The 12557-nt window shown below is 37.5% G+C and overlaps 1 protein-coding gene across 3 annotated transcripts in view; it reads left to right on the top strand.

The window, feature by feature from the left end:
- CDH18 (cadherin 18) overlaps window positions 1-12557 on the top strand; it is a 489837-nt gene that overhangs the window by 424763 nt on the left and 52517 nt on the right. For all 3 annotated transcript variants that reach the window (XM_060634390.3, XM_060634394.3, XM_060634393.3), the window contains exon 8: window positions 2386-2522. In XM_060634390.3, coding sequence (XP_060490373.1) covers window positions 2386-2522 — 137 coding nt within the window. The remainder of the gene's footprint in view (window positions 1-2385; window positions 2523-12557) is intronic.

The following is a 12557-nucleotide window of genomic DNA, read 5'->3' as shown; positions in this document are numbered from 1 at the left end:
AACACACGCACACCATCACCACCACCGCTTCCACATGAAAAACAAGTCATTTGTAAGTCATTGCCCTTCCAATAAAAATTCTATAGTCTGTGCCCAATACATAACATTATTTTATACAGTTCTTTCCATTTTCTTCCCTTTTTCACCCTTGTCCAAGACAACATTATTAACTTTTCTGAATTGTTAACTCTCTGCAATCTAAGAGTCGAAGTAGCCACTATGATTTTTCCAGTACATAAATAGGTACATGATATCCTTTGTTTAACAATTCCCCTTTTGGGTGCCTGGGTGGCTCAGGAGTTGAGAGTCTGACTCTTGGTTTTGGCTCAGGTCATGATCTCAGGGTTTGTGAGATCACACCCTGCATTGGGTTCCTGCTGACTGCTTCCTGCTTGGGATTCTCCCTTCCTTTCTCTCTGCCCCTCCCCTGCTCACCGCGCATGTGTGTGTGTGCACTCTCTCTCTCAAAATTAATAAGTAAACCTAAAAAATATATATCTATATATCTACCTTTCTATATATATCTACCAATCTATATCTATCTATCTATCTATCTATCTATCTATCTATCTATCTATCTATTTATCTATCCCTCATTGCCTTTTTAAAAAGGTAAGAACTATCTACCATATGGTACATGGATTGCTTATCCTACCCCCAGCCACATACCTCTCATCCTTTCTGCCTAGCCAGTGAGACATACATTGTTTTTTAACCAAATCAAGTTCTTTCTTTAATTTGGATACTTGCATTTTGCTTTCTTGTATTGAAAATATTCTTCCCCTGGTACTTTGTACATAATCAGTTCATTTTTATTCCGCAGGTCTGGATGAAATGTTACTGAAGCTGAAGTTAAGGAAGAGGGGGGAAGTATTAGAAATTTAAGGAGAGGAGAAAACACTCTTCTTTAAATAGTTCTAGAAATAGTTTGGAACATATGATTGTTGTCTATATTTTTAATTCATATTCATGTTAATAAACTGTTGCTGGATAATGTAAAACTCCAAAACTCAGGGGCAGATATTTAGAGCCCTCTCGTGTGTGTGTGTCTGAGCTAGCTGAAGATCAAGGTAACTAGCCTGGCTTGTGTTTGCCAGCTCTTTTAACCCCAATGCAATCAATCCTGCATCCGCTCATTTACTAGGTAGCTCTGCTTTAGCAGGCGGCATACGCTGAAGGGGGACAACCTTGTCTTTGTGTCTCTCATCTTCCTTCTGGGATCAGTGGATCAGCCAGCCCCACCATGTTCCTTTTGTGTTGGTGGCAGAGGATAAGGAGGAATATGCCATGTCTCCGGAAATCTTGCCCCAAATACGAAACAGGACACTGTCACTTTCAACTCATTCTTTTTCTTTCCTTTCTTTTTGATTTTTTTTTTGAAAATTTTACTTAAATTCCAGTTAGTCAACATCCAGTGTAATATAAGTTTCAGCTGTGCAATTTAGTGATTCAACACTTACAACACTCAGTGCTCATCAATTTGCTGAAGGAAGCTGGACACCAAATCTAGTGTGAAAGAGCTCTACAACCTTTTATGCATTGGAGAAAGAAGATGATTTGTGGCCAATAATGTGACCTACCTCCCATTCAGTTGCTTTCTCATTTTTTTTTCACTAAACAAGGTGGCTAGGTGATGGAGATACTATGGTAGTTAACTGAAATGTTTTCATTTTTATTATATATTTCTCTTCAAATCTCAACTATATTGAAACTCCGGTATAAACTAATCTCTGACATCTCCTGTTATCCTAAAAATTTTGTACATATAGAAATGAAAGTTTAACTAAGGGTTTAGTTTTTAGGGTCAGCCTGGGTGGCTCTGTAGGTTAAGCATCTGACTCCCAAATGCTGCTCAGGTCATGGTCTCATGGTTCATGGGATGCAGCCCCACATCAGGCTCTGCATTGACAGTGTGGAGACTGGTTGGGACTCATTCTCTCTCTCTCTTTCCCCCTCTGCCCTGCATGTGTTCTCTCTCTCTCTCTCTCTCTCTCTGTCAAAAAAAAAGAACATAGTTTAGTGTTGTTGTTGTTTTTCTTCCAAGGTACTATCGACTTCCTAGAGGCAGTTTTTCATCTCTCCCTTATTAATCCCTCTGTTTTTAGTAACTACCATTGTATTCATGAAATTCAGAAGGGTGTTTTTCTCAATTTGAATTCGTAATTAGACTAAACATTAATTAAGGGCTGACAGAAAAAAAATAATTGATGTCAACTCTATGCAAATATAAGTTGCCAGGCAAATCTCAGGAGGCAAATATAGAAACTAAACATGTGCATTTACTATTTGAATATATCTGGTTTAATACTGCCCTTGTTTTAGTTTTATTTGTTGTCTTCATTATATCATTGTGTAAAAGGAAGGATTATCTCTTTCCTTCCCTAGATACTTCATTGACCACAGTGGCGAAGATGACAGAGTTTTCAACATCGATGCCAATTCTGGAACCATCAGAACCACAAAGGTTCTTGATAGGGAAGAAACCCCGTGGTACAACATCACAGTTGCTGCTTCAGAAAATGGTAAGCTACTTTATGTGTCCTAAAAAAGATGTCACTTGTACATGACGATTTCTACCGAGATTTTCTCGGGTGCAGGGCTCTCACCATTTCTATTTGTGGTGCCAGCATCTAGCAGAGCGTATAGAACGTATTAGAGGCAGTTACTCGTTGTCAGATGTGGTGAATAAATCTCATACCTTTTTTTTTTTTTTTTTTTTTACTTTAATCCTAGTGTACTGGTGGAAGATTGACATCACAGGACACTCCTTCCCCATCCCTGAGTCAGAGTATTTGGTTGGCCTCCTAGTCATGAGGCTTGTTCTGCGGGTTGCACGGCTGCCTAACATCAAAGACGCCACTATAAACATTCATATGAAAGTTTTTTGTAGACACATTTTTATTTCTTTGGGGTATATACCCGGAAGTGAGATAGCTCAGTCATATGGAAACTCTGTATTTAATTATTTGATGGACTGCCAGCCTGGGGTGATAGCTCCTTATGGTTTATGCACTTTTATAATGTCCCCCGTTACCAATCAATAATTAGACTACCCCAGCTTTTTATATTCTGCCTGAATTTTTATGTTTTTACATCTGCAAAATTAGCTCAAGTGGCTCCCATTTAGAGAATTTTCTCCAGCATAATATTCTCTTTGAAAATAAGCATTCGCTAATTACTTTTAAATGAGTGTTATAAAGAATACATGAGTGGGTTCATTTATGATCATTCTGGTTAATTTTCATTTTCAAAATAACCAGACTAGGACTGGAATTACATGTTCTTTGTCACCTAATGACAAATAAATGACTGTCAAGTGATAAGAGCTCATTCAATGTCAGTTGCAAAAATAAAGGAATTAATGGATTAATATATCCAAGAAGTGATGAAGACATTGAAAAGACTCAGAAAAGATTGTGTGGTTTTTGGGAACAGGTTCTGTGTAGAGAAGATGGAGGGAAAGAATCCCTGGAGAAAATGATATTTTTCAGAAAAGAAAAAAAAAACAGGAAACTTACTTTAAAATAACTTCCAGTTTTACTCCAGAATTATTTCAATCAGAAACCATACTTTAGTTTCTAAATCTCACCTCAGTCCAAATAATATTTGTATCAAGTAGAAACTAACTAATTTACGAATGTGCATGAGTATATGTATACCATGAAAATTATATTATTTGCAATCATTACCAAAAGAAATGTCCATTTTTACTTAAGTAACATCTTAAATATATATTTAATAAGTGTTTTTTTTTGTTTTTTTTTTTTTGCTATTTGTTAGTACTTCTTATGGGAAATCGGTTAATACCTATCTACAAAGTAAAGCAGTATAATAGATTGTATTATCCTGCATTTTATAGATGATAATTTTAGAAGGCTAAAAGCCTTAGGGGCACCTCAATAAGCATTACTAAACATAATGTAATCCTAATTATGAATGGGTATGTAGAAGGAGTGAGAAATAGTGAGGACTTCATACCCATATTGGAGACTGTTTCAGGAAGTGCACATTCATTCACCGGTTGCTTGTCATAAGTGCCTTATTAAATATCACTGGGGGCCCTTCCATTTACGGTTGTTCGTAAACAGTAACATTAAATTCAGCCACATTACCAAAGTATTTACTAATATATTCTGTTCGGAAATGTACTCGATGCTTTTTATAAACTGGATTTTTTTTTAAGGCTTGATTTTTTGGTAGAGCAGTTGTAGGTCCACAGCAACATTGAGAGGTAGGGACAGAGATTTCCCAAATAGACCCCACATCTACACATGTATGACATCCTTCATCATCAGCATCCTCCGCCAGTGTGATACATTTGTCACAACTGATGAACCTACATTGACACGTCATAATCACGCAAAGTCTATAGTTTAACGTGTTTCGTTCTTGGTGTTCCCTGGGTTTAGACAAAGGTATGATGGCGCGTATTCATTATTATAGTATCATACGTGGTATTGTCACTGCTCTAAAACCCCATGTATACTGCTTATCCGTCTCTACTTACTCTGATTTTGGTGACCACTGATCTTTTTATTTGCTCCTTAGTTTTTCCTTTTCTGGAATGTCATAGAGTTTGAATCATACAGTAAGTTGCCTTTTCAGATTGGCTTTTTCCCTCAGTAATATAGGCACACTTAAGGATCTGCCATGTCTTTTCATGGCTTGATAGCTCATTTCTTTGTAATAATAGCATCCCATTGTCTGGATGTACCACAGTTTGTGTATCAATTCAGGTACTGAAGGACACCTTGGTTGTTTCCAAGTTTTTGCAATCATGAACAAAGCCACTACAGTATAAACACATATTTGTAGGTTTTTGTATGGATAAAAGTTTTCCATTTCTTTGGGTAGTTACCAAGGAGTGAATTTACTGGATCATATAGTAAGGGTGTATGTGGTTTGTAAGAAACTGACAAACTATTTTCCAAAGTGGCTGCGCCATTTTGCATTCCCACCAACAATGAATGAGAGTTGCTGTTGGTCTACATCGTCATCAGCATTTGCTGTTGTCAGTGTTTCTGGATTTGGGCCAGTTTTTGTCAGGTACGTAGTGGTATCTCATTGTTGCTTTAATTATATTTCTCTGATGACAAATATATGGAACATCTTTTCATACATTCATTTGCCCTCTGTATGTCTTCTTTGATGAGGGGTCTGTTAAGGTCCTTGGCCCATTTTTTAATCAGGTTTTGTTTTCTTATAAGTAAACTTTAAGGGATCGTCATCAGATGTGCATTTTACAAATATTTTCTCCCAGGTGGTCTGTTGTTTACTCATTTGTTTGATGTTGTCTTTTGCAGAAATGAAATCAGGTTTCTAAACATCTTTTTAATATAAGTTTTGGAAGAGCTTGGTGCTCTATGGAATGACATTTAGAAGTTTTGTTTTGTTTTGTTTTAAATTTTAGAGAGAGAGAGAGTTGTGTGAGTGGGAGGAAGAGCAGAGGGAGAGAGGGAGAGAAAGAGAGAGAGAGAAAGAGAGAGAGACTATCAGGCAGGCCCCATGCTCAGCACAGAGCCAACGTGAGGCTCAATCTCATGACCTTGAGATCATGACTTGAGCCAAAATCAATTCAGAGGCTTAAGCGACTGATACACCCAGGTGCCCCTAGAAGCTTATAGTTTAAAGTACTATATATATATGTGTGTGTGTGTGTGTGTGTATGTGTGTGTGTGTGTTTTGTTTTTTGTTTTTTGTTTAGCCTACCTTAAGTGTTGTGCAAGTAAGAGAAAGATGCCCCTTCTGGGCAGATGAAGCAGTGCACCAGGATTTAGGATTTAAGAGTATATGAGAGCAAACCACGTCTGTGCACAGAAAAACATAAAAAACTAAAAAGAATCCCTTTCTTCAGCTGAATGGGCCACTTGCTAAGGGATCAATGTGAGAGTATAGGGTGGCATAAAAATGCATGTGGGTCTCTGAACATGTAAGTAGGGTCCAAATGGCATGCAGCTCTTATTTACATGGTGTTCGATTCTGCTCTCTTTTCTTCTTTGGTTCTAGGTCAACTCAGCTGCCCAGTCACATGGTAAAGGCATAAAGCATGAGTCTGGTCCATGAAAGCCTTCCCCACTGCTGCTAAATATAGCTAAAAGATATCTCGCTTTTGTATGGTCAACTTTCACAGACACATCATCCTAACAAAAATCTCTGAAATAGAGAGGACAGGCATTATTTTCACTTTATAGATAAGGAAATCGAGACTCATACAAAATATGAATCCAGATAGTTTGGTTCTGAGAGCTGTGCTCTTTCTAACATGGCCCTTTAGGGAAGCTGATGTTCATTGCATCAAGTTTTGGACAGATATTTTCACTGATTGAGGTTTATTTTATTATGTATTTTAAAAATGCATTCTGTGACATAAGACTGTCTCCATGATTTTAGAGAGAGAGAAACAGAACAAGAGCGGGGGAGGGGCAGAGAGAGAGGGGGACACAGAATCTGGAGCAGGCTCCAGGCACAGAGCCCGACGCAGGGCTTGAACTCACAAACTGCAGGATCATGACCCGAGCCGAAGTTGGACACTCAACCAGCTGAGCCACACAGGCACCCCGATTATCTCCATGATTTTAAAGAAGACACTAAGAATTAGATAAATGCAGTAAGCTGTCTTTGATTAGAGAAATAGAAAGAGTTGTATTCTCATCACATATCACAGTTCTTGGAGAAGAGTACTTTCTCACTAAATACGTGGAATATTTCTGTACAAGTAACAATGCCTTCCATTCATATGATCCATAATATAGCTATTTAGTCATTTCCATTACATTTCTATTTTTGGGTAGCAAATAATCACATGATTTCCATAGGTGAGAAGTCCAGGAGGGTTCCACTAGATTCCTTGTATAGGGTCCAGTAAGACTGAAGTCAGGTGTCAGCTGGGATGGGTTCTTATCTAGAGGCTGGGGAAGAATCTGCTTTAATCTCATTCTTCTTGTTGCCAGAGTCTACTTGCTTAGGATGTAGTTATGAGGTTTCCATTTTCTTCCTGTCCTCAGCAAGGGCAGCTTTCTTCTCCAGACTGCCTGCATTCTTTCTCATGTGGTCCTTACCTTCTTCAAAGGAGCAACAGTGTATTGAGTCCTTTTCATGTTTTGAATCTCTTTGACTTTCTCTTTTGCTACCAGCTGGAGAAAGACTCTGTTTTCAAAGGAGTTCACCTGATTGGGTCAGGCCCACCCAGATAATCCCTTTATTCTAAAGTTAACTGAATTGGGACTTGAACAACATCAACAAAACCCTTACACAGCCGAATCTAGACTCATGTTTGATTGAATAACCAAGAAACAGGAATCTCATGCTGCCATCTTTAGAATTCTGCCTATGACGACCCTAAAATACCTGAAAAAAGATGAAAGCTTGTTCCTTCTACTAGAGAGTAAATATTGTTTCAAACTTGCATGCCATGGCCTACTCTTCCCCTTATGTGACTCCCTGTTAGAATAGTGGCAGTAGTGGGCCCTCAATAAATCATTCTTAATATATTTTTCTCCACTAAATAGCTACTGTTTTCCTACATTTACTTGTTTATGCCTAAACTCAAGATAATGCATATTTTTGTCCCCACTACTCTTCAGAACCTGGTATTATGGTCTTAACTCACTAATAGCAAAATCCAGCTAATACTGTTCATTTCTGATCTCTCCCTGCTTTCTTGGTCATATTTTCACTTGAATTTTCTCCTTTCTTCGCAAGACCTCTAGTACTTTGGTATGGTATAATTTATCATTTCTATCCTAAAATATGTATTAATTAACTCACTCCAGATGTATTAATAAATGATACTTGCTAAGCTTGTCATATGTTAGGCACTAAAGACATTGAGGACCCTACTTCACTTTTGAGGAATTCAAGAATCTCACGCAGAAGACAAGATAAATATGTAATTGCATTATGGATAATCACTGTGGCCATAAGGTTTTTAGGGGTTAGGAAACATAAAGTCATGGTAGCTTAAGCTCTCCCGGGGAATTAGCAAAGGTTTCATAGAGAAGGAAAATGCATGGGTTCAGTTTTGAGATGAAGGATGAGTAAAGGTTAGCCTGCATTCTGTGTCCAGCTGTGCCTGTATCAGTCAGGGTTCTATAGAGGAACACAACCAGTAGGATTCAAGACCAGAAGGATTCAGAACCAATAAGGAGATTTATTATAAGGAATTGGCAGTCATGGAGGCTGGGAAATCCAAAATCTTCAGAGCCAATGTCCCAGGTCAAGTCTAAAAGCCAAAACCAGGAATAGTCTTTATCTCAGTTTAAAGGCAATCAGGCAAGAGAATTTTCTCTTATTCAAGGGAGGGTCAGCCTTTCCTTCTTTGAAGGTCTTTAACTGATTGGATAAGGCCTGGCTGACTCACATTATGAAGAACAATCAGCTTTACTTATGTCTACCAATTTCCATGTTAATTTAAAATCACCCTCATAGAAACAAACAGAATACTGTCTGACCAATTATCTGGGCACACCATGAATTAGAGACTTACGTAGTCCAGTATCTAGGGTTTTATTAGGCTCCCTAGGTAGTTTTCACCCATGCTTGTTATAGAACCACTGGTTTATGGGATTCTTTTTTCTTTTTTTTTTTAAGTTTATTTTAAAAAGAGAGAGAGGGAGCACTGGGGAGAGGCACAGGGAGAGAGAGAGAAAATCTTAAGTAGGTTCCATGCTCACCTTGGGCTCGGTCCCAGGGCCCTGGGATCATGACATGAGCTGAAATCAAGAGGAGAAGCTCAACCACCGCTGACTGAGCCCCCCAGGTGCCCTCATGACTTATGCAATTCTAATGTAAATTGATTTTAAGAAACATTGCTTCCTTCCAATCACAATTTAACTTATGTCATAGCTCCATTTAGGACTAATCCCAAAGACATCAGTACACACACATGCCCTGCGTGCCTAAGAAACTAACACAGCATAGAACATGTGTGGCTTTTCTTTATAAAACTCAGCCCTGTCTGTTCTCAGCTTCATTCTCAGAAAAATTGTCTATGGCACTTTTAATCACAGATCCTCATGTTCTTTCAATAATTTTATAATCCGTTCCTCTGCCAATGCCTTCTTCCCCTTTTGTTCTGCTTTACAAACATCTATTTACTTTTAAGAACTAGTTCATATGTCACAGCATCTGTGAAACTTTGCTCAACTTCTCAGGCAGATTTTACAGTTCCTCCTATGCTCTCACTTGGTGCCTGCCTTCATAGAGCACTTATCACTTATTGGATTTAAGTATAACATTTATCATATTTTATTGTAATACTTTTCACCTCTACTAGATTGTGAACATCTCAAATCTAGGAATCAGGTCTAGTTTATCTTTGTTTATCATAGCATTCACAAATATTAAGAATATTTCCTGACACATCAAGCTGTTTTAAATACGTGAATATTGTTTGTCCTTCATTTCTGGATCTACTTTAATTGCCAAATACTTCATTGTGGTAACTAAACTATATATATTTCCCATTTTGCCTTAAATATCCTATTTGTCCTTATTCTGTGCCCTGAATATGAGAGTTTATTTCACCTGATCAATACACCAAAATGGGATCCCCTATTGTTCATTCCTTGCTGATAGCTGTTGGCAAAATCCAGGGATGTGCTACTGTAATATATACTTCTGATGAGTCCAAAAGGTTCCGCTCTTACCAGAGTTCACAAGTTAAAACAATAACGTTGTTTGTTTTGTGCATTGTTACAGTATTCACCTCAGCTGTTTGATTTCTCTAAACAAATTATGTTCATAACAGTCCAGAAACCAAAGTTTACATGCTGTTTACAGTAAGACCTTGGTTTGCGAGCATAATTTGTTCCAGAAACATGCTTGTAATCCAAAGCACTTGTATATCAAAGCCAATTCCCCATAAAAAATAAGGGAAACTCAGATGATTCATTCCACAACCCAAAAATACTCATATAAACATGATCATAATACTCTAATATAATACAAAATAATAAAGAAAATACAAACTATAGGGATGCCTGGGTGTTTCAATTGGTTAAGCATCCCTCTTCCCCTCAGGTCATGATCTAGCAGTCTGTGAGTTTCAGCCCCACATTGGGCTCTGTGCTGACAGCTCAGAGCCTGGAGCCTGCTTTGGATTCTGTGTCGCCCTCTTTCTCTGTCCCTCTCCTGCTCACACTCTGTCTCTGTCTCAAAAATAAATAAACATTAAAACAAATTTTAAAAAAGAAAATACAAAATATAAAGAGACATAAGTAAATTAACCTGCACTTACTTTTGAAAACCTTCGTGGCTGATGTGAGACAAGAGAAGAGGGTTATTGTGTAGGACAACTTTCATGATTACTAATGGAATCACTGCTGTCTATTTACTCACTGGAATCTTTTTCTTCATGGAGGCCATTATATATGCTCACATGGATGTTGACTTTATTAATAAACTCTTTCTTGTCATATACTGTATTTAATGTAAATGGCAATAAGGCAGCAGAAGAAAGGGTCTATATCTGCAGGCAGCCTGACCTAGCATGAAGCAAAGCATTCCTCAGCTTACTCTTGGATGGAAAAGCAAAGGACTGTCCATAGATGCTTTGAAGTGACAAAAAATATACTAGTGCCAGTTGTGGGCTCCTTCCAGCGTTCTGAAAAGTCACTGATTTGTGTCAAACACTGCGGCTTGAGAACAAGCATCTGAACATGGGAGACAATCACCCACAATCCTGCAGGGAGGGAGGGAGGGAGGGAGGGAGAGAGAGAGAGAGAGAGAGAGAGAGAGAGAGAGAAGAACCATTGGCTCAGTTGTGATCATGTGATACTCAGCATCATGTACTACTCATATTGCAAGACATTGCTCATTTATCAAGTTAAAATTTACTAGAAATGTTTACTCATCTTGCAGAATACTCACAGAACAAGTAACTCACAGTCCAATGTTTTACTGTATTTATTCAATCTTTTTAGTTTTTTTTTTTTTTCAATTTTTGTGCAAACATATTCAAAGATTAGGATCTACAAATTTCAAATTTAATCCAATTGTAACTTTGGGTGATGGGAGTTAAATTTAGATTTTATTAATTCATCCTTGTTGCTTTTTAATCTGAAATAAAATTTTGTTAGCAGCAGCATGAAGCAATACAAAATTCCATCACTGAAGAGTGGGTGGTTAAAGTCTCTCGAGGTTCTACATATTATTTTGCTATTGTCAGTGTGCTTATTTTGATATATGAAATTCGCCTTTCACAAGTGTGTTCGTATTAGTAATTTCACCTAACACACAAAAGGATCTTATTTGACACTTTTTCCTTAGCACATAAAAGGAAGAACACCAAACAAATTGGTTTTCTTTAACTAATGATCAAAAGTAATACAATAAAATACTTCCATGAAATATATGTTTATGCATGTATATGTCTGCGTATTAGTTACCTGTTGCCATGGAACAGAGAACTACAAAATATGTAAAATTAATTCAATTTGTTCTAAGATTTAAAAGAAATGTATCGGCCCACATACCTTAAACTTCACAGGTAAATTAGGCTTCAGAGTTATGTTGATCGGGTCCCTGTCTTTATTTCTCCGTGATATATTTTTCCCTTTTCTGCATTCCTTTTTATTTCATGTTTTGCTTTAGAGCTGTCAATTTATAGTAACAAGCACCAAGTACTATGCTAACTTTCAATATGGTCACAGGATGAATGCTACCTTAAATTGGGTTGCACTCATCCTCATTCACATCCAGAGTGAGATAAATTATCCCTTCAGATGTCCATTAAAAATATTGTTCCAATTAGGTTTCAACTAATCACCATTGACTTTTTTTCAAAAAAATTGTATTTAACACATAATATGTGCCCATAAGGAGATGAATTATGGCAAAATGTGTGGGGTTATTCACATTAGCTCAGGACCTTCCAGGCCCATTTTTGATCTTTACTTGTAGGCAATTCCATTGAAACCTCTTGAGTTCTACCCATGGGGAGAATTTTGGTGAGGAAATTATGATATATATTCTATTCTATTCTGACATCTTGCATCTATTCAAATGTTGATACATTTGAATTCTTAGACATTGCACTATCCCGATATCAGTATCAAATTCTAGAAGCATTAGAACAAATTTCTTCATTCCAAAGGAACTTGGATCACTGAAACAATTCTGTACAGCAGTGCTAGATATTTATCTTGTAGTTCTCCTTGCTCCTCAAATTTCCAAAACTTTTGCCAGGTTCCTTGCATACCTCAGATAATCTTGCTTCTCTAATTCTTATTCAATAATAACAATCAAGAAAGGGTTTCCACAGCGTCCTGCCATTGTGTCTACCAACCTAACTAATACTGTGGTCCTTAGTTTCCTTAAATCTATCTCCCTTCAGGTTACTGGGAGTGAACACTCCATTCCAGGCTTATGACCACCCCTCCGTGTACGCCTGAAATCCTGACCTTTCTTGTTCACCCTCAGTCTATGCACTGTCATTTATTTCCTCCCCACATCTTCATTTGCCCCTGTCTGATACATAATTCCTCTGTCCTCAAAAATAGGCTTTATATTCTATCTGAAAATAAAACTTAAACAAAAACTGAAAACCTACCTCGATC

Source organism: Panthera onca, chromosome A1 (genome assembly GCF_046562875.1).
Source record: "Panthera onca isolate mPanOnc1 chromosome A1, mPanOnc1 haplotype 2, whole genome shotgun sequence".
Classification (NCBI taxonomy): domain Eukaryota; kingdom Metazoa; phylum Chordata; class Mammalia; order Carnivora; family Felidae; genus Panthera; species Panthera onca.
This window is presented reverse-complemented; position numbering and strand designations above follow the sequence as displayed.